General features: G+C 29.2%; 3 protein-coding genes and 1 long non-coding RNA gene across 5 annotated transcripts; 1 reads left to right on the top strand and 3 right to left on the bottom strand.

The window, feature by feature from the left end:
* Nucleotides 1–5: 5 nt before the first annotated feature.
* On the top strand, nt 6–1,400 carry LOC114944383 (uncharacterized; the record flags this gene model as incomplete). Its single annotated transcript, XM_029320273.2, has 3 exons — nt 6–144; nt 357–569; nt 641–1,400. Coding segments are annotated over 3 exons (453 nt in total), but the record flags the coding sequence as incomplete, so codon positions are not given.
* Nucleotides 1,401–6,211: 4,811 nt separating this feature from the next.
* Nucleotides 6,212–8,697, bottom strand: LOC114944384 (uncharacterized). Its single transcript, XR_003822172.2, has 3 exons — nt 8,251–8,697; nt 6,431–6,500; nt 6,212–6,269 (listed from the first exon to the last, which is right to left on the bottom strand). It is a non-coding gene; the product is annotated as an uncharacterized LOC114944384 (long non-coding RNA).
* Nucleotides 8,698–9,058: 361 nt separating this feature from the next.
* LOC114944400 (lipase member K-like) lies at nt 9,059–16,879 on the bottom strand. 2 transcript variants are annotated; one of them, XM_085489018.1, is made up of 10 exons: nt 16,678–16,879; nt 16,224–16,467; nt 15,798–16,144; nt 15,110–15,198; nt 13,056–13,236; nt 12,506–12,620; nt 12,107–12,350; nt 11,219–11,380; nt 9,807–10,034; nt 9,059–9,251 (listed from the first exon to the last, which is right to left on the bottom strand). In XM_085489018.1, the coding sequence occupies exons 3-10, from the start codon at nt 15,916–15,918 to the stop codon at nt 9,084–9,086; spliced, it is 1,308 nt and encodes a 435-aa protein (XP_085345144.1). In that variant the 5' UTR covers nt 15,919–16,144; nt 16,224–16,467; nt 16,678–16,879; the 3' UTR covers nt 9,059–9,083. The 2 variants fall into 2 exon arrangements, with proteins under 2 accessions (XP_085345144.1, XP_029176118.1); XM_029320285.2 differs by lacking the exons at nt 16,224–16,467; nt 16,678–16,879 and having other exon boundaries at nt 15,798–16,196.
* On the bottom strand, nt 16,378–17,594 carry LOC146720139 (lipase 3-like). The gene is made up of 4 exons (XM_085489019.1): nt 17,406–17,594; nt 17,176–17,317; nt 16,678–16,760; nt 16,378–16,467 (listed from the first exon to the last, which is right to left on the bottom strand). Exons 1-4 carry the CDS (start codon nt 17,592–17,594, stop codon nt 16,378–16,380), a joined length of 504 nt encoding a protein of 167 aa, XP_085345145.1.
* Nucleotides 17,595–21,135: the final 3,541 nt, after the last annotated feature.

Here is a 21,135-nt window from a genome sequence, read left to right as displayed (position 1 = left end):
AATCTTGGTACTTAAAAAATACAAAAGAATGCAATTGGCCCTCATCGCATTGGACTTCAAGGAAAATTAATGAATTTATAAAATTCAAGAAAACGCCAGAATTTGATTGGAATCTTCATAAAGTTGACATTTTAGGTAGCTATGGTAAGATGAGTATTTTATATATTTTTTACTTATATAACTAAACTATTTTTTTTATTGAAATAAAATAAATTAATAAAATAAAAGAATTAATAAATGAAAAATTAAGAAACTATTTTGCAACTAATTAAACAATTTACAAATAGAGACAGCGATTTATTATAATAATACTTTATTTATGCACAGTCATAAAAGTCTTCAAATATTATTTTTAGAAGATCTATCTGTTGCTCAACGGAAAGCAAATAAGGCTAAATATACGTCTGATCTTTCGTCGCAAAATGATAAATGTAGGAAACAACATAGTAAACCAAAAGGGAAAAGAAACAAATCGACGAAGTATTTGTCTGACAATGACTCTTCTGATTTGTCACAGTATGAATCAGATATTAATAGTTATCCTCCCACAAGCCCTCTTATATCAAGTGGTAAGCATTTATTTTCTCTAAAAATATATTTTTGAGTTTCTATATAATAATTAATTTTACTATTTTTCTAGATGGAAACTTAGTTCAAAATATACCAACCGAGGTTGTAACTAAATCGACCGAATGTAACATTCCTCGAAATTTTGATGCTGGTAAATTAACACTTTATTAGTACATTTTGTATCAAAAACGGAAAATGATACTTAAGGGGATCCTAAATGATGTTTTTACCGACCGAATGCGAGAATATTTATTTTTTTCATATAACTTTTTATTGACTATACTGATCAATAAATCCTTTTCCACGATTAAAGTACTTATAAAAACGGACCGCGCTAGCTATGTTTGCATATATAAATCATATAAAAATCAAAAATTACAGTTTTGTTATCGGCTGCTTTGTGTCAGTTCGTAATAATACTTATTTAATAAAAAAAGTTTTGCAGTTTGTCTGTGCATGAAATATAGTATGCGCGGTAAGGATTATATGAAGAAATATTAGTAAGCAATTAAAAGTGAGATTGCAAGTCTAATAAAAAAGTTATATATAAAAAAACATTTCACGCATATGTGTGTGTGCAAATCGAGGCTGCGGAATAAAACAGAGCAGTAGATTAGTTGCGTGATATCGTGATAGATGGAGCTGCAACGTGTTTCTCTCTCTCTCTCTCTTTCTCTCGCTCTTTCTTTCTGTTTTTTATAAGGTCTGTTCGTTTTGGCTACACTGGCCACATTAGTTCAGAGGTTGTCTTTTTTGTTCGACATTGGAAGGAAAAAGATAACCTCTGAATTAGTGTAGCCAATGTATGCCATTATATATTTTATGTTTGATAATATTAATAATACATCAATTTTTTTCTATAAAAAACTATATATAAAACAGAAAAAATTTTGTGTTATTTATATTATCAAACACATGAAATATATAATGACATACAATTTTATTTTAATTATATTTGTATAATACAATAATATTCACATGATTTTTATAGATAATAAGTATATGCATTTATAATTTATAAAAACTAAATCTTATTTTTCATACATCGAAGTAATTCGAGTAATGATTTTACTGAAATATATATTTGATAGACATTGTAATTCTAACGAATTTTATTTGTTCGCATATACCTGTAAATTGTTATAAAAATTACTTTTACTGTAAATGTAAGATAAATTGTATGCAATCTATAAAACAAAAAGAGAGAGACAGAGAGAGAGAGAGAGAGAGAGAGCGATATTTATATAATATATATTAGCCTCATATATACATATCAAGAGACACGGTAGTGTCTCGCGACCAGTTAAGGGCGTAGCGGAGACACCGTGTATCTTAACGCGAGTCGGACATTTGAGTCTTTATAATATTTCGAATCCTCAATAATGGCTGAAGCAATCGAGTTTATACTAGACTTAATCGATAGATTGAGTTCGAATTATATAATAAAAGTGTCTTTATTTCTGCTCTACGTGATTTGTAAGCAGAGATATATAAATGCAAAGTCGAAATATGAAAAATTTCTATTAAGAAACGTCCCCGTCATCATTATCATCATCATTATCATCATCATTATCATCATCGACCACGCATACATAGTAGTATCGTGCTACACGTATTCACACGTATACAACACATGCGCACACATATATCACACGTACACAACACATGCAAGATGCATGTAGTGGTAATTTTGTCCATCTCGCACGTTTTACAACAGATGGCGATAGTGGCGCTCCGCCATATCGGCAGCGTGCGGGGTTATGTTGGCTAACTCTCTCTCTCTCTCTCTCTCCCTCTCTCTCTCTCTCTCTCTCTCTCTCTCTCTGTCTCTCTCTCTCTCTCTCTCTCTCTTTCTCACACACACACGCACACACACACACTCTCTCATTCTCACTCACTCACTCACTGTTCGTCTTGTGTACTTATTTAGTACATTCATGATCGGCAGCGTGCGGGGTTATGTTGGCTAACTCTCTCTCTCTCTCTCTCTCTCTCTCTCTCTCTTTCTCACACACACACGCACACACACACACTCTCTCTCATTCTCACTCACTCACTCACTGTTCGTCTTGTGTACTTATTTAGTACATTCATGATTAAACATCTATATGCATTAATGTGAAATTTACTTACAATTAGTTTACTTGAAATATTCAATCTCTAAAGTGTTTATCTTATAAGATAGACAAAAAAATCTGAGTAAATAATAAGAAAAAAAACAAGGATTATTATTGTCATAATTTTTTATCAATTAAGTACTCTCAACTATCCAATAATTAAATAAATACGTACAAATGTGCGCGCGTGTACACACATACACCTATTGATATTAAAGAGATTGAAGGAGAGGAAGGAGAAGATAAAAATTTAAATATTCACATATATTTTCAAATATTATATATGAATTTATAGTTTACATATCTAATTAATAATGAATTTCTAATTATATTAAACATATCAAAATAAAGACATACATGTATTTATCAAATGAATAAAATTATTGAATACAGACTTAAAAAATTTATTAAACATAGACTTAAAAAATTAATTAATTAAACATATTCCAAATTTAGAAAAAATAAACTTTATTTATATATGCAACAGCTTTTTAAACTAAATTTTTAAATTCTATTTTATATTAGACAATTATCTCAATCAACATCTACGTCCACATTAGCTGCACTGCAGACTACCTCTACAGCCACATTATCTGCTCCGCGGATATAGCGTTATGCCAATACGATACATTACATGTACTTACTTACTTGCCTTTACTGTACCAACTTTTGTTCTTTCCACGTAATCATGTTTTTACAGTTATCGTTTGCTGTATATCTTCCAGCAAACTTTATTTCGTGTAAAGTGTATTTAATTAATTAAATCTCTGCGAAAGATTGAGAAGATGAAGGGATAATTCAAACTATAAAGACATGGTTACATGGAAAAGACAAGAGTTGATACAATAATAAAGACATACATGTATTTGTATCCTGCTGGCATAAGGTTATAGAAGTTGATTGAGATTGAAAAATAATAATGAAAATAATAAAAAAAAATAAAGACACATGTATTTGTATCGTGCTGGCATAAAGTTATAAAAGTTGATTGAGATTGAAAAATAATAATAAAAATAATTAAAAAAAGGAAATATTCAATCATCATTTAAAAGCATATTTGAAATCTGTAGAATAAACAGTTTTTGCAAAAAATGTGGAGCATTTGAGCTCTAGTAAGTCTAAAAATAAATGTAAACATCAATTAATAATAACTGATGTTATATATATATATTATATATATAAACCAATTTGTTGCAATATTCACTATAAAAGGTTGTAAGGGTAAGATGGCTAAAAGTGAATAATTTAAAAGATAGTTAATTTTACATAAACTGAAATATTTCATAAAATAAAATATTTGTAATATTTCGAAGTTTATGTAAGATTATGTAAAAATTATACCTTTACAACTTTTTATAGTAAATATTGCGAGGAATCGATTTATATGAGAAAAATTAAGGTAATTTTATTTTGAAAATATAAGTGACCTTTAAATAACTTTGAAAATCGCCGTTTAGGAAAAAGTCTGTGTCAACTTTTTCTTTTTCGAAATCCTGCAACTTTTATCTAAATTTAATAGAAAATGTATAAAAAATGCTCGACATTAGTACACACACACACACACACACACACACACACATATGGGTAAATTTATATAAATAGGGTGCTTTAGGAGGAATGATCAGGATTCTAGGATATGATTGTACACATCATTTTAAGCAAAGAAGTTTAGATAAACATGTTTAATAATTGTTCTATTCCGGTCATAAAAATATACAAAAATGAATGATATAATCTCTAAAAACTCACCTTTAAAAAAAGGTAAAAAAAGGCGACCAGTTAAGGGCACGCCATTAACAAAAATTATCCATTGCAAACCCATGTAGAATCCTATCCTATTGCAAACCCATGTAAAATCCTATGAAAAATTAATCATTGCAAACCATGTAGAATCCTAGGCAAAATTAACCATTGCAAACCCATGTAGAATCGTACCCATCGCAAACCTATGTAGAATTCTATGAAAAATTAACCATTGCAAACTCATGTAGAATCCTATGAAAAATTAACCATTGCAAACCCATGTAGAATTGTATTAAAAATTATCCATTGCAAACTTATGTAGAATCCTACATTGCAAACCCATGTACAATAGAATTGTATGAAAAACTATCGATTATAAACCCATGTACAATCGTAACAAAAGTAATGAAATAAAAAAAAAAATTGCGCCAAGTGAAAGTAGAAACTTGTACCAGTGGAAAATTAAAGTTGCAGACATATATAGAGTCGTATAATAAATCAGTAAAAATTTAAATTTGCGAATGTAGAATCGTACCATAAAAAAACTTATCTTTTAAAAAAAAAGATAAACAAGATGCCAAGTCCATGCGCCATGTGAAAAAGAAATAAAAAAATTTTAGTTAAAAAAACTGGGAGCGCTGCTAAATAGTATTCTAACAATATTAAAATTAAATTGTTACTTTTAAACTCATTACAGTTAAAATATGTTTTGTGTTTAAATTAATTAATGTTACTTTAAGGTGCATTGTAATTTTGAAACTTAGCAGCGCGCCCAGTTTTTTTAACTAAAATTTTTTTATTTCTTTTTCACATGGCGCATGGACTTGGCATCTTGTTTATCTTTTTTTTTAAAAGATAAGTTTTTTTATGGTACGATTCTACATTTGCAAATTTAAATTTTTACTGATTCATTATACGACTCTATATATGTCTGCAACTTTAATTTTCCACTGGTACAAGTTTCTACTTTCACTTGGCGCAATTTTTTTTTTATTTCATTACTTTTGTTACGATTGTACATGGGTTTATAATCGATAATTTTTCATACAATTCTATTGTACATGGGTTTGCAATGTAGGATTCTACATAAGTTTGCAATAGATAATTTTTAATACAATTCTACATGGGTTTGCAATGGTTAATTTTTCATAGGATTCTACATGAGTTTGCAATGGTTAATTTTTCATAGGATTCTACATAGGTTTGCAATGGGTACGATTCTACATGGGTTTGCAATGGTTAATTTTGCCTAGGATTCTACATGGGTTTGCAATGATTAATTTTTCATAGGATTCTACATGGGTTTGCAATAGGATAGGATTCTACATGGGTTTGCAATGGATAATTTTTGTTAATGGCGTGCCCTTAACTGGTCGCCTTTTTTTACCTTTTTTTAAAGGTGAGTTTTTAGAGATTATACGATGAAACGCCAAAAGATAGCCATCTTCTGTTGTTACAACGTGAGTTTCGATGGGATAACCTGTTCTTTTTATTATCTCTGGCTAAAAGACAAAATAAAATGAGAGCATAATATTTATTTTCATAATAATGTAGCGTTTTGCAGTAACAATATAAATATAAAATATAATATATAATAAATATAAAGAATAATTATTTGGTAATAATAATAATGAATTATTATAAAATCTAAAATATATGAAATATATACATTAATGCTATCTAATTAAGCATATAGTTATAATATTTAAAGATTATAGGATAATTAAAGTATTTTTGCAAAGTAAAGTGTAAAACTCAATTAAAATTATTTTAGAAAGAAATTGTAGAGGATTATTTTTTATTGTTGTCCATATCTCTCTCTTACATATATCTTCGTAACTGAAATAATTTTAATGATTATTCTATAATTAAAATACACATATAATTATTTATTAATTTTTAATCACTAAATTTTTAATCATTAAATAGACTACAATAAATGATATATGAAAGAGAAACTGCGTATGACGTATAATAATTAAGAAAACTTATCTAATAACCTATATGAAAGATAAACAGCAAACCAATATCCAAGTATGAAAACTGAACTTTGCTTTATTGAAAAACAGGCTGTAAAAATAAGGAAACAATGTATCAGTGGAAGTATGCATTTAAAGACTATTGAAGCAAATGAAATTCGCATGACAAAATAATGTATCGTGTATATGGTTCTTTGATTTGTGTTTGCAATGCCTGTATTCAAGCTTAGAGAACACATTTTGAATATTTATTGATCAAATTAATTATTAAATAAATGATGTTTTATTTTGATTTCTTAAGGTCACTTTCTGCGAATCACGTGACTTACTCGTAGTGTAACAAAATTTTGAAACTTCTATACTTCTTACAATATTAAAGATAGGATCTATATATGTTTATTATAAAATTATATATACTTAGAATGATCTTACAAACAATCTTTCAAAGTTTTTACACTCGTACTTCTGAATCATCCTGTATATATGTATATTATTCCTCACGAAAAATATACATATATCTCATAAAGAAATTAATGTAGTATTACATAAAGAAGTTAATATAGTAGTATATTCTCATAAAGAAGTTAACGAAAGGAATCAATTGTGATAAGCAACACTATAACATTGAATGTGTAAGTAGCTATTATATAGCAGTTGCATGCAATCATTACGTACAAAGTGTTCAATTCATCGTTCATAAAGATCGAGACTTTGGTCTTGAAAAAAATGTTTTATAAAAAAATGTTTCAGATAAAAATTGTAGTTCAAAAACATTTATTTACTGATCTCATCATTTGGACTTTGGATAGTATTACTAAGTCCAGGTAAAATAATCTTGAATTTTTAAAATAGTTTAATTCATCGTTCATAAAAATCGAGACTTCGGTCTTGAAAAAAATAAGCTTTATAAAAAAATGTTTTAGATAAAAATTGTAGTTTGAAAACATTTATTTACTGATCTCATTATTTGGACTTTGGATAGTATTACAAAGTCCAGGTAAAATAATCTTGAATTTTTAAAATAGAATCATAGTAATTTTTAATGTATTTTTTAAATCGATTCTAAAAAAAGACGTCTCATCAATACAGAACGTGTCCAAATAAAAATAATAAATTATTTGGACACACTCTGTATTGACGAGACGTCTTTTTAGACACGTTTAATTTGATATATTTTTATATTTTTATATTTGTGATACATGTTATAAGTTTTTTCTCATCGCTGTACTTGTTATGTCATCTCAATTATTACTGCATTTGAAAATGATCTAAACCACAGGTCGAAACGTCATGTTAATTTGATTTCAATAAAGAAATTATTTGTCCAGTATTAGTCGTTTTTTATGATTACATACATACTTAATTGTCCCAATTAATTGTTGATTGCTAGTGATAAAATTTTAACAAATAATAAGATGCAATTTAATTTGACCAAAAACTGGCTATTCATTTATTGAAAATAAGTACACACTACGTTTCGACCCACATTGTGGTCCTTTTCAAGTGCTAGAAAACAAAAATACATAATTTGGCAAGCAAAATTAACATTACATTAACACTAAATTTGATCTGTAATACATACTTGTTCTTATTCAGCAATTACATTAATTAAAAATAGAACTAGCACTTGAAAAGGACCACAATATGGGTTGAAACGTAGTGTGTACTTATTTTCAATAAATGAATAGCCAGTTTTTGGTCAAATTAAATTGCATCTTTGTTAATACTTAATTGTGGTTTACATTTATACTGGCGGATTGATACATCATACCAAATCATTTCAATCATTATTTAATAAAAACTTTAATCCTCATTTTAATTAGTTAAAAGTGTGTACTTACAGTGCTGAGAATTGAATTAGAATTGTGCTCAGCGTTGTTCCTTCTAGATTGAATTATTCTTTCCACGGGCTCGTTTGGCTCGGTGGTCGCATCTCCATCAAGACAACCGTAAAACGACAGCAAACATATAAACCCTATCAATCTTATTTCATCCATAATTAACAATGCTAAACAGTGAATGAAAACGGAAACTCGAGAGAGTTTTTTGGAATATCGGAATATCTATTATCGAAGAGAGGCAGAAAATAAGTAAGCGAAATGAATAATGACGACTGAGCGCATTAACATTCTGTCCTCTATTTATTAATGCTGCATCGATGACGTGTAATATTATGCCAATAGAAAAAATTAATTATATATTGATAGAAAGAGAGAATGCACCCTCTCTCTGCGTTATTAACCACGTTCAGTGATTCAATAGTCTACGTTAGTTAATTTTCATATATTATATGAAGATATAATAATTATGTAATTCAATATATCTATAATATATAATTCAATATATGTATAAAACATTTATAAATTGCTAAAATTATAATAATATAATATAAAAAGACAACTAGCGAACGATATTTTTGAGTATTCTAAATCACAGAATTAAATTATTTAATTTTTTTTATTTATAATTTGTTTATGTAAGCAATAAATATTTATCGATTAATACCGGCTATTGAGAAATTAAGAAATTGTTATTGTTAGTTCGGAAGTACAAATTTTAAACAATGCTAAATTATATTATAAGCTTGTTTAATTGAAATTAATGCAAGTGACATCAATCGTGTTCATTACTGGAATTTAGCGTGCAATATACAGATCATCAATGTATTTTATTATCATATCGTTGTTACATTGTTTGAATATTTCCCTTTCATGAATTTCAAAACTCTTTCGTACAAAAGCTTTGGCGCATCTTTCGCAAATATAAAGTCCAGATGATTAAAATTGGGCAATTCGTAAATATCTATCACGTTGGGCAGTGCATTGTACAACCTCTTCACATCCTTGAAAAAACCATTTTTGAATTATGCACGGTAATTTCTTTTAAGCTATATTTCCGGTTGTGAAAATACGAAATTTTATCTACATACAGGGTGTCCGGTAACTAACGGACCAATGATTAAGGGCGGATTCTCTGGCCAATTTGGAGACGATTTTTCCTTAGCAAAAATGTTGAGAAGTCAATAATTTTCGAGTTATAAGCGATTGAAAAAAATGGATTTTTTGAAAACTAAACGTTTTGGAGTTAAAAGTCTAACATAATTACATTCTTCAGTTAATTTCAGGTAGAGATTTCAGGGATTTTAATGTGAGGCTTAGTTATAAAGATACATAATGACAAATATTGGAAAGTTGTAAAAAATGATGACCTTTTTCGACATTTTCGTTGAGGAAAAATCGTTCCCAAATTGATCAAAGAATCCATTTGTGATCGTTGGTCCGTTAGTTACCGGACACCTTGTATATACAAAGTCAAGTCACAATCTCTATACTATAAAATCTAATAATTTCTACACTATTTATCAAATAAATATAAATACTTTTTTCAATTTACTTACAATAGGATCCACAAACAAGTCGTTTTTGCCGTAGTATAACGCTATCGGTACCGCGACTTTCGATAGATCGTACTCTGGAGGTTCCACTGATTTATATATCAAGAGATTTTTCGTGGCACCGTAGTCATATTCACGAGCCGTACCCGATTGGATTATCTGAGCGATGTGCACCACAGTCTTAAGCGAGGTGGTGACGGGCATATGACTCACAATAAAGGGCAGATTAGTCTAAATAGGGATTAAAAACACATATGAATATTTACTACAAATATACACATATATACATATACATACATACAAATATGTATGTAAATACAAGATTCAATGTGAAGTGTAATTGCGCGATCCTGAAACGTAAGGATCATTCTTGCATCGCGATATTCTACGGAAGATTATAGGTATAAAAAGAATAAATAAAAATCAGGCGCATATATTATGCGCGACAAACTTGTCTGTGTACACTCATCTCTAATTATTTTATATAATATAATTAAATAATAATATTTAAATTTTCCTTTCCTTTTTTCTTTTTCTCTAATATTAAATTTTAAATTTATAATATATTCTAATTTTTAAATATAATTTTATATTATTTTATACAATAAATAAATAATTTTTAAAGTCTTCTTCAGTTATATTAAGGGGATGCTACCATTGTACTGTTTTATCGACTTTAAATTAGGTTATATAGATCGTTCACTTTTTATTGATTATACAGATTGAAAAATTCTCCACAATAAAAGTACTGATAATAATAAATGGGAAGCGCTGTCCGGCAACTAAGTTTTGCTGTTTTATGCCTCGACATCAATTTCGCACGCAAATATACATACATAATTAATTCAAGTACGAATTTTTTGCTACATGCTTTTGATACATGCTTTTAATCTCATTTTTATTACTTCTGTATTATTCTTTCATTTCATCTCTATTGGGAGCGCCATATTTTGTGCATAAATAAACTGCAGCATTTTTGTATTAAATAAGTATTGTTATGAGCTGATGCAAGAGGCCTATAAAAAAACTGTAATTTTTAAATTTATTGTTATTGTTTTTTTATACGAAATTACACTACTCCCCGTGGAAAAAAATTTTTCAATCTGTATAATAGCCAATAAAAAAAAATAAGCACTTGAACTCAAAATCGGTAAAACATCATGGTCAGCATCGCCTTAATACATAATATTTAAAAAAGAATTACAAAGCAAATAAAGAAAAATAAAAATAGAATAGTTTTTTGGTGTAAAATAATTAGAGAAAAATATAAAGACAAGTTTGTCGTGTTTAATATATGCATCAATTCTTATTAGCCATTTTCACATCCAATTTTGTTTAAGAAGACTCTAATATAAGAAAGTATATTAGAGTCTTCTTAAATTATTATTATAATTTGCAGAAGAATTATTACTCACTAAATTTAGCTGCTCGGGGTTGTAACCGAAAGGGATAAATAAGAAATTATTGGCGCACAACTCCGCTTGGTAAAAACTCAGGTTGCAGCCGAGTAACGTCTTTAGTATGTTATTAACATATTCCGGGAATAATTCGTCATGGAACAAAACTCGCAATATGGACTGCAATAAAAAATCTCTTTATTTCATGATGATAATTTACTCGTAAATCTATACTTGTTAAAACTTTTAGTATATATTTAAAGAATAAAAAAAATAAAGATTTTTTTAAGAATATTATTATACAAATTAAGATAAATTATAGAAGCGTTAATTCAGAGAATTAATTATTTTTAAACAGAAAATTAATTATTTTTCAAAGTTAATACACAAGCTCAATAAATTTTAAAGTTTTATATTCCAAATCAGATTTTATAATTTTTATAAATTTTTTTATGTTCAAATTAAGTAGATTAATAAATTAGTTGGTCATATCAATCTTTTGAAATAACACATAAGGTTAAAGATATTTTAACAAATTAGTTTTTAAAAATATTATTAACAAATAATGGCAACGAGGTACTTTATATAGTAATTTTTTTAATCCTGGACAAGATATGTAGAATGTTGTGTTATTTATGCATTATTTTGTAACAACAAAAATAATTTTCATAGTTTTTTATAATTTCTAGCACTCAACTTTTAAAACAAATTGTAAGCTATATTTACTTATATGTATATATTTATGGTGTTTAAGAGAATATTAGAGAAATAATGTGTTCGTGTGTTTTTACAGGTAAAATTGAGACAAAAAATAATTTTTTGTTTACAGAAGAATAATGTTCTAAACAGTTATTTTACAATATGATTTATTTTTTAATAGTATTCTTACATATATTATATTGTTACCTGAAACTCTTTTATCAAATAAAGTATTGGTCGTAGTGGACTTTTCATATGATCTACGAAAACTGCTGGACCGGTATTGATCATCATTTTTATCATTCTAGCAATTTTTGGACGATGTATTGCCATTATGTAAAATGCAGATGTGCCCTTAGAATGACCAATGTACGCGTGCAATGGTTGTGATCTCATATCCGTGATATATGTAATCATTGCGGGTAAATCATAGATGCCTTCTTCATGAAAGCTGATAGAAAATACATATATTATCATGAAATATTTAAATATATACACACAAGTATGTATATATACTTCTGTATATAATCTGCATTTATAAATTTTGCCAAAAGAAAAATTATTTATTTTTTCAAAAAATTATTATTTTTTATTTTATGAGAAAACCTAAAATCCCAATATTTCCAATCTGACGGTGATAGGGAAACGTGCTTTTTCGAATAAGGAGTACCACGCACATTAGCCAACCAAACATCGTACCCTTGGTCCGCTAATAAATAAGCTAGAACACAAAATGAAAAAAAATATTTGCAATGTTTTATTTGCATCTGTTTTCTTATATTTTATATTTCTTACCATATTTTTACGTAGAAATATTTTTATAACAAGATATTAAGACCGTAATCTGATTCATAATTCACTTATTACAGTTCTAAATATATATAATCATATATGTAAATTATGTAAATATATAAAATATACATATATACACCTGTCATGTAACAAATTTTAGAAATTCAACTTTTAAATTTCAAAAAATTTCAAAAAATAAGATAAACTAAAAATGTAACTCACTTAAAAATACATTAAAATATTTTTGTTTCTTCATTTTATTTAATATTTTTTCTTAGATATTTTTTCATTAAAAGTAAAATTAACGATGTGATCTGATCGACATTGTTAGTATATCTTTCGATGATTAAATAAAAAGTCGTACCGAGTGCTTTGCCTTTGCCAAGAGCGATCCAAATAGTGTCATCGCAAAAAGTACCGTGTACCAGTAATACAGGTAGAGAGCTGTTGCCACCTGGGATACGATGTAATGTCAAAATGTAGCCATCTTCTGTTGTTACAACGTGAGTTTCCGTGGGATAACCCGTTTTCTTTATTATCTCTGGCTGAAAGAAGAATCACTAAAATGAGAGTATAATATAATATAAAATAACAAAAACACTTTTGTTATATAATTTAATCCCTGGCTACTCATTAAAACCTATGAAAATTCGATCTGTGTAACATTTATATAAAAACCAAAAAAATTAATAATATTTAAACACTTTTTAAATATTTATCGATCAAATTAATCTTTAAATAAATAATGATGTTATATTTTGATTTCTCAAGGTCACGTTCTACGTGGCTTACTAGGAGTGTGACAAGATTTTGAAACATCTATACTTTCTACATTAAAGATAGAATCTATATATGTTTATTATAAAATTATATGTACTTAGCATGATATTTCATAAACAATTTTTCAAAGTTTTTACACTTGTATTTTTGAATCATTCTGTATATATGTATATTTTTCTTCTAAAGGAATTCATGAAGGTAATATTATTATGATAAGCAGCATTGCAATATGAATGTACTCGTATAAGTAGCTATTGGAAGTATAGCAGTTGCGTGCAATCATTACGTACAGTACAAAGTGTTCAATTCATCATTGACAAAGATCGAGACCCTGGTCTTGGAAAAAATACATTTTATAAAAAAATGTTTTAGATAGAAATTGTAGTTTAAAAACATTTATTTACTGATGTCAACATTTGGACACTTTAGATATAGTATTACCAAGTGCAGATAAAATAATCTTGAATTTTTAAAATAATATATTTTTTAATATATTTTTTAAATCGATTTCTCATAATATTCTGTCTAAAAAATTAAAAGAATAGAATTAAAAAATATATAATTCACAAGATATTTTATACTTTAATTCGATATAAATTTTATTTAAACTCTGAAAAATATCTAGTAAAACATTTATTTTCTAATTATCTTATTCCACTAATTTTATGCACAACATAATGAGAGAAATCATCTGCTGTAAAAAAGATAACACACGTGTAATTGCGTTTAAAAAAAAATATGGAGATTTTCTTTAACATATCATTATTCATATATGTCAATAGGTATTTAATGAATTAAAAAACTGCTTCTCACGTTTACAATTTGCATATACAGTACCTTCCATAAGTTTGGAAATACGTTACATTTTACAGTTAAACATGCAATTGCAGGGCAGCGATCTGTCATAAATAAAAATGTTATTTAAATATTTTACGTTTATTTTAGAATTTATTCATAGAAAAAAATCTGTACATATCTGTCAAAAGGATCCTCTTAATTTAAGAGAAAAATTCTCTAAAGAAATATTTTTTAATTAGATATTTGTAACATGCAAGAATATACTTAATGGGATGTTCTTTATCAGTATATTATTTGAAATATTATTAATCGTGATAACAAAAACAGTCTTAAAAATGAACATTTGTTATTTATTGCATATAGTACTAGTTTCGAAAAAAATGTTTTATGCAAAACTTGTAAAACACCATGTGTGTGTGTGTGTGTGTTCTAAAAAACAATAATAATTTTTAAAGATTACTTACTTAACGATGATGTACATGAAATTTTGGGAAATTTTGATTTTGATTGTGAACAATATAAGCGGCAAAAGCGGTATACAGGGTGTCACTTAATTCGCGCCCACTATAAGTACATCTACATATGCTAAAGCTCGGCATTTTTGCTCTATTTTTTTCAATATTTATTCCTTTATTAAATAATATAGAAGAAAACGTATAGAAAAATAGATTTTTTGGTAAGAAATAACGTTTATGTACTTAAATTAGTAAGCGTGAATTAAGTGATACCATGTACATGATCGCGTTTTTTATTCAATGTGTGACAGCGTTGTAGAAGTTCAGTTAATTGGAATAATGAAAACTTTAATCCTCGTTTCATTTAATTAAAATGTATACTTACAGTGCTGAGAATTAAATCGGAATTGGGCTCGTCGTTCCTTTTAGATCGAATTATTCTTTCTATGGACTTGTTTGGCTCGGTGGTCGCATCTCCATCAATACAACCGTAAAACGACAGCAAATACATAAACCCTATCAATCTTATTCTATCCATAATTAACACTATTAAATAGTAAAAAACGGACAAATCGAGAGAGTTTTCCGGAAGGTCGAGATATGTATTATTGAAAAAGGCAGAAAACAAGTGAGCAAAATTAATACAGACTGAGTGCAAACATTTTGTTCATTGCTTATTAATGCTGTATCGATAACTTGTGATATGCTAATAATAGCAAAAATATATATATATATATATATATATATGTATATATTGTTGGAGAGAATGCACTGCACTATTGACAACGTTCAGTAGATTGAACAGTTTGACAGTACAGTCGGACCTCTTAAAGCCGTGGCACATAAAAAAACGTAAGCAGTATAAGCAGTAGAACTTAAGCGAATCGACTAATCACGGTCGAGCAGTAAGGCAGCCATTTTGAAACTTAAGCAGCTCTGTGAATTCCATATGGATGAAATTCTTAAGTCTTAAATCTTACTGCTTACATTTTTTTTATGTGCCACGGCCTTTATCCTACGACATTTCCAGTCTGAGAAACCTCTGATTCTACGACAAAAAGAGAGATTTTTACTCTGTAGTCCATTCGGGTTCCGAATATGTCCGAATCGTGCGAAGTGCGTAAGATGAATAAGAATGAGCATGATGTATGTATAAGAAGTGGGGATACGGTTCTCCTTCCGCGGTCGTAACATGATCGAGAGGCTTTTTTGTCGCAGGATCAAAGGTTAGTATATATCAAAGGTACGTAGCATAAAAGAGTCGTAGGATAAGAAGTCCGACTGTATTAGTAGATTTTTATATATTATATGAAAATATAATATTTATATAATACAATGTATATGTATAAAAAATCTGTAAATTGTTAAAATTATAATAATATAATACAAAAGGCAACCATGTTTTTAGCACTTTTAATCACTGAAATAAATTATTTATTTATTTATCATTTATTTACTTATTTATTTATTATTTATTTATTTATTATTTATTTACTTACTTATTTATTATTTATTTATTTATTTATTTATTTAACTTCCATAATCCAGATCAGCGCAATGTACCTATTATCATATCGTTGTTACATTATTTAAATATTTCCTTTTCATGATTTTAAAAACTCTTTTGTACACAAGTATAGGTGCATCCTCGGTTCATATAAAGCCCACGTGATTAAAACTGGGCCGCGGCACATTGTACAAATCTATTACGTTGGGCAGTAAATTATACAACCTCTTCACATTCTTAAAGAAATATTTTTTAAGTTATTATGCAAATTTCTTTTATATAATTAAATTAATTCTTTTAATAACTACTTATATTATTCTTCCAAACTAATTAATAATTCTTTCAACTTCTCAATTTTATATTTTAACTTATTATGTAATAATTCTCGTTTTATCAATGCATATTTTTTACAACAAAATTATAATACTTGTACATATATTACTTACAATGGGATCGACCAGGAAGTCGTTGTTAGCATAGAATATCACGATCGGCACCGTAACACTCGATAAATCATAATCCGGAGGTTCTATCGAATAGATTAAGAGATTTTTGTGGCACCGTAGTCGTATCGATGAAACTTGCCCGATTGGATTTCCTGCGTTATGTGCACCACTGTCTTAGTCGAAAGACTGACAAGTATGTGACTCACGATTACAGGCAGCTGAGTCTAAACAGCAAATTAAAATATATATATTGTATATATATATATATATATATATATATATATATATATATGTAAGTGTGTGTGAGTGTATACACACAATAAAAGATCAAGCTTCAAAACGTTTTCTTAATTTTTTATCTGTGATATATTCTCGTTCAACGGTTTGAAAATTGTTTGATATGATTTTGTATTCGCATATTAAAACCTTTTAAATTTATTATTATAATTTGCAGACGAATACTTACTCAGTTATTACTCACGTAAGTAAACTGCTCACGGTCGTAACCGAAGACTGAAAATATGAAAATAGCGCACATCTCTGATAGAAGGAAATTTGAGTTGCAGCCGATTAATGCCATTGCCGTTTCAAAAACTTTTTGTGGGAGTAATTCGTCATGGAACAAAACTCGAAATATTGGCTGCAATTAAAGGTATCTTCTATTCAAAATGCAATTTACTTAATTTTATTCTAGCTCAAAGTAGTATATTATTTTTACATATTATTACCTGCATCTTTTTCACCAAATAAAACATCGATCGTAGTGGACCTCTCATATGATCTAAGAAAATTCCTGGTCCAAAACTGAACATCATTTTTACCATTCTAGCAATTTTTGGACGCTCTGTTGCCATTACGTAAAAAACAGATTCACCCATAGAATGACCAATGTACGCGTGCAATGATTGTGATCTCATATTTGTAATAAGTGTAATCATCGCAGGTAAATCGTAGACGCCTATTTCATGAAAGCTAATGAAAAATTCAATATTACTGACTGAACTAATATTGTTAAAACTAACAAGGGAACGATTGGAAGTGATCCTGATTTTAATGAACTTGGAATATGTTTTGAAGCATTGAAAAATATTAAACCCGTATTTTTTTTAACTGCGTATCTTGACATTTAGAGGATAAAACAACCCTCCTTGAAAAAAAATTGGTTTTTTTATTTCGGTATAAGATATAACGGTATAAAGTATAAAAAAAATGTTTCAAATAAAAGTTATATGGATTTTAATATTCTTTAAAATAGTGCAGTATGAAGAGGGAGAGGGAGAGGGATTTGACATTTTTGCAAAATTTGATTACACTGTTTTAAAAAATATTAAAAACCATCCAATTTTTATTCAAAACATTTTCTTATATCTTTTACCGTTTCGACAGTATTGGCTAAAAAATAAAAAAAAAAACCGATTTTTTCAAGGGGGTAATTTACCTCCTAAATGTCGAGATACGCAGCTAAAAAAAATACGGGTGTAATATTTTTCCGTGGAATAACCTCTTTTCTTATTATCTGCGGCTGAAGAATTAAGTAAAATCAGTAAAATAAGTATATATTTATTTTTACATAATAATTGTGTTTCTATACATTAATAATAACATAAATATAAAATATTACATTGACAAGACAATGAGAAAAAGCCTAAGGAAATGGAGAAAGGGAAAAGGAGAGGAAGAGGATTATAAAGAACTAAAGAAAGCATTCAGGAAAAAATGCGAGGAGAGGAAAAAAGAGGAAGAGGAAAGATTAATAAGGGAAATAGGAGAAGCAAGAACAGACAAACAGGTATGGGAAATAGTGAATAGAGAAAGGAGGAAAAGAAAGAAAGTAAATGAGGAGATAGAAGAAGAAGAATGGAGGGAATATTTTATGAATATCCTAGGAGGAGTGGAGCAGAAGGTTATAAATGGGGCAGGAAAAGAAGGAAGAAAGGAAGAAGGAAGAGAAATAGGAAAAGAGGAGGTGAGAAAGGTGATAAGCAAAATGAAAGACAACAAAGCAATGGGAAAAGATGGAATTCCAAATGAAGTCTGGAAATATGGAGGGGAAGAAATAGAAAAGTGGGTAAGAGGAATATGCGAGAGAGTATGGAGAGGAGAAGGATGGCCAGAAGGGTGGAAGGATGGAGTAATCGTGCCGATAAGGAAAAAAGGAGAAGGAAAAAAAGTAGAAGATTACAGAGGAGTGACACTGATGCCGACACTATATAAAATATACGTATCAATAATAACAGACAGGTTAACAGAAGAGGTCGAAAGAAAGGGAAAGCTACCGGAGAACCAGATGGGATTCAGGAAGGGAAAAGGAGTGATGGACAATGTATACGTATTAAACTATCTAGTACAAAAACAGCTTGGAAAACAAAAAGGAAAATTGATAGCATGCTTTGTGGATTTGAAGGCGGCGTTCGACTCTGTAGACAGAAAAACGCTAATAAAAGCATTGAAGGAAAGAGAAATAGGAGAGGATTTAATAGAAAGAATAGAGGAAGTATTAAGAGAAACAAGAAGTGGGGTAAAAGTAGGGGGAAAAATAGGGAAGGAATTTTGGATGGCAAAAGGGATAAGACAGGGATGCCCGCTGAGCCCGATGCTGTTCAACCTACTAATGGCTGACCTGGAGGAAGAATTGAGAAAAGGGGGATGGGGAGGAGTAAAACTAGGAAAGAACAAAATATACTCGTTAGCTTAGCGTACGCAGATGACGTAGTGATTCTAGCAGAGGAGGAACAAGAAATGAGGGCAATGTTAGAAAAAATGGAACAATATATGGGAAAAAAGAAACTAGAATTGAATACGGATAAAACGAAGGTAATGGTATTTAAAAAGGGAGGGGGCAGAAGTAAGAAAACAAGTTGGAGATGGGAAGGAAAAAAGATAGAAGAGGTAAAAGCGTTCAAATACTTAGGATACACACTACAGAGAAACGGCAGACAGGAAGAGCACATAAAGGACAGAATCAGAAAGGCAATGGGAGTTGCAGGAAACGTATGGGGGATTGGAAAAAGGAAATTCGGAAGGAATATAAATAGACGAATATGGCTGTTCGACACATTGATCTGGACGGTGTTGGGATACGGAGCGGAAATATGGGGATGGGGGAACAGAAAGGAGATAGAAAAGGTAGAAGAAAGGTACTTGAGATGGGTGATAGGAGTGGACTGGAGAACACCAGAATACCTAGTAAGAGAGGAAATGCAAAGAGATAAACTAAGAGGAAGGGCAGCAAGAAGAGCATGGAATTTTGAAAAAAGATTAGAAGAAGGAAAAGGAGGGGGGCTAGCCAAAAGATGCTTAGAAAAGATAAAAGAGAGAGCAGAGGAGGACAGGAGGCTAACAGAATGGGAAAAAGAAAGAAAAAGCTTCTTCGAAGAGAGAAGTGCTTGGAAAGAGGGGATAGCATGGAAGAGAAAAGAGGGAATGGTAGAGTTTAAGGTAGTAGAAGGAAAAGAAAAGGAAATACAAAGAAGAGAAAGATGGCAGAAGATAAAGGGAATCTAAATACAATAAATGGTACAAGATGATAAAAGGAGAAGGAATCCCAAAATACCTAAAGAAAGGATGGTCGGAAGAGAGATGGAGGAGACTAGCAAGATATAGGTTAGGGAATGAATTAAAAGAGAGCAACTATTGGGTTGGGAGGAGGAAGAAAAAAGAAAATGCAGAGTATGTGGAGGAGAGGAGGAGACATGGGAGCATGTGATAGAAAGGTGCAGAAGGGGAGAAGAGGGGAAACAGGGAGAGCTGGCAGGAAAAGATGGAGAAAATTCTGGGGGAAGAGGGAGAAGGAGAAGAATGGCTGTTAGAGATGGAAGGGTGGAGAAGGGAGGAAAGAGAGAGGGAGGTGAAAGAAAGGGAGAGGGAAGGAGAAGGAGAAGGTGAGAGAGAGAGAATGAGAGAGAGAGAGGAATGTGAGTGAGAGAGAGAGGGAGAAGGGTGAGTATGAGGGGAGAGAAAAGTAACAGAGAGTAAGAAGCAAAGCATAAACCGGAAGCGAAGGTCCAAAAAATAGAAATAAGCAATAAGCGGTATTTAGTAATATAAGAAATAGTAGCATAAGACAAGTAGGATAAGAAATAGTATAAGAAAGGTAGGATAATAATGGTATAAGAAATAGTGTAAAGCAGATAAGTAGGCGATGTGTGTGTGTGCGGCGTAGGGTTAATTTTAAGAAAATTTTGTATGGAAAATTGTAACCCAAATTGGGAACAATAAAGAAATATCTAATCTAATCTATAAAATATTACATATAATTGTAATTAATATAAAGTATAATTATATAATAACAACAGTAATAAATATTTATAAAATTCAAAATAAATTTGAATAAATATTAATATATAACATCTAATAAAGTATATAATTATAATTTTTAGGGTAAAGTATTTTTGCATAGTAAAATGTAAAGCTCAATTGTAATTATTTTAGAAAGAAATTGTAGAGAATTATATTGTT

The sequence above is a fragment of the Nylanderia fulva genome, unplaced genomic scaffold (assembly GCF_048542155.1).
Source record: "Nylanderia fulva isolate GAGA-0341 unplaced genomic scaffold, ASM4854215v1 Scaffold767, whole genome shotgun sequence".
Taxonomy (NCBI): Eukaryota; Metazoa; Arthropoda; class Insecta; order Hymenoptera; family Formicidae; genus Nylanderia; species Nylanderia fulva.
Note: the sequence above shows the minus strand (reverse complement) of the source record. Positions and strands in the feature narration are given on the sequence as shown.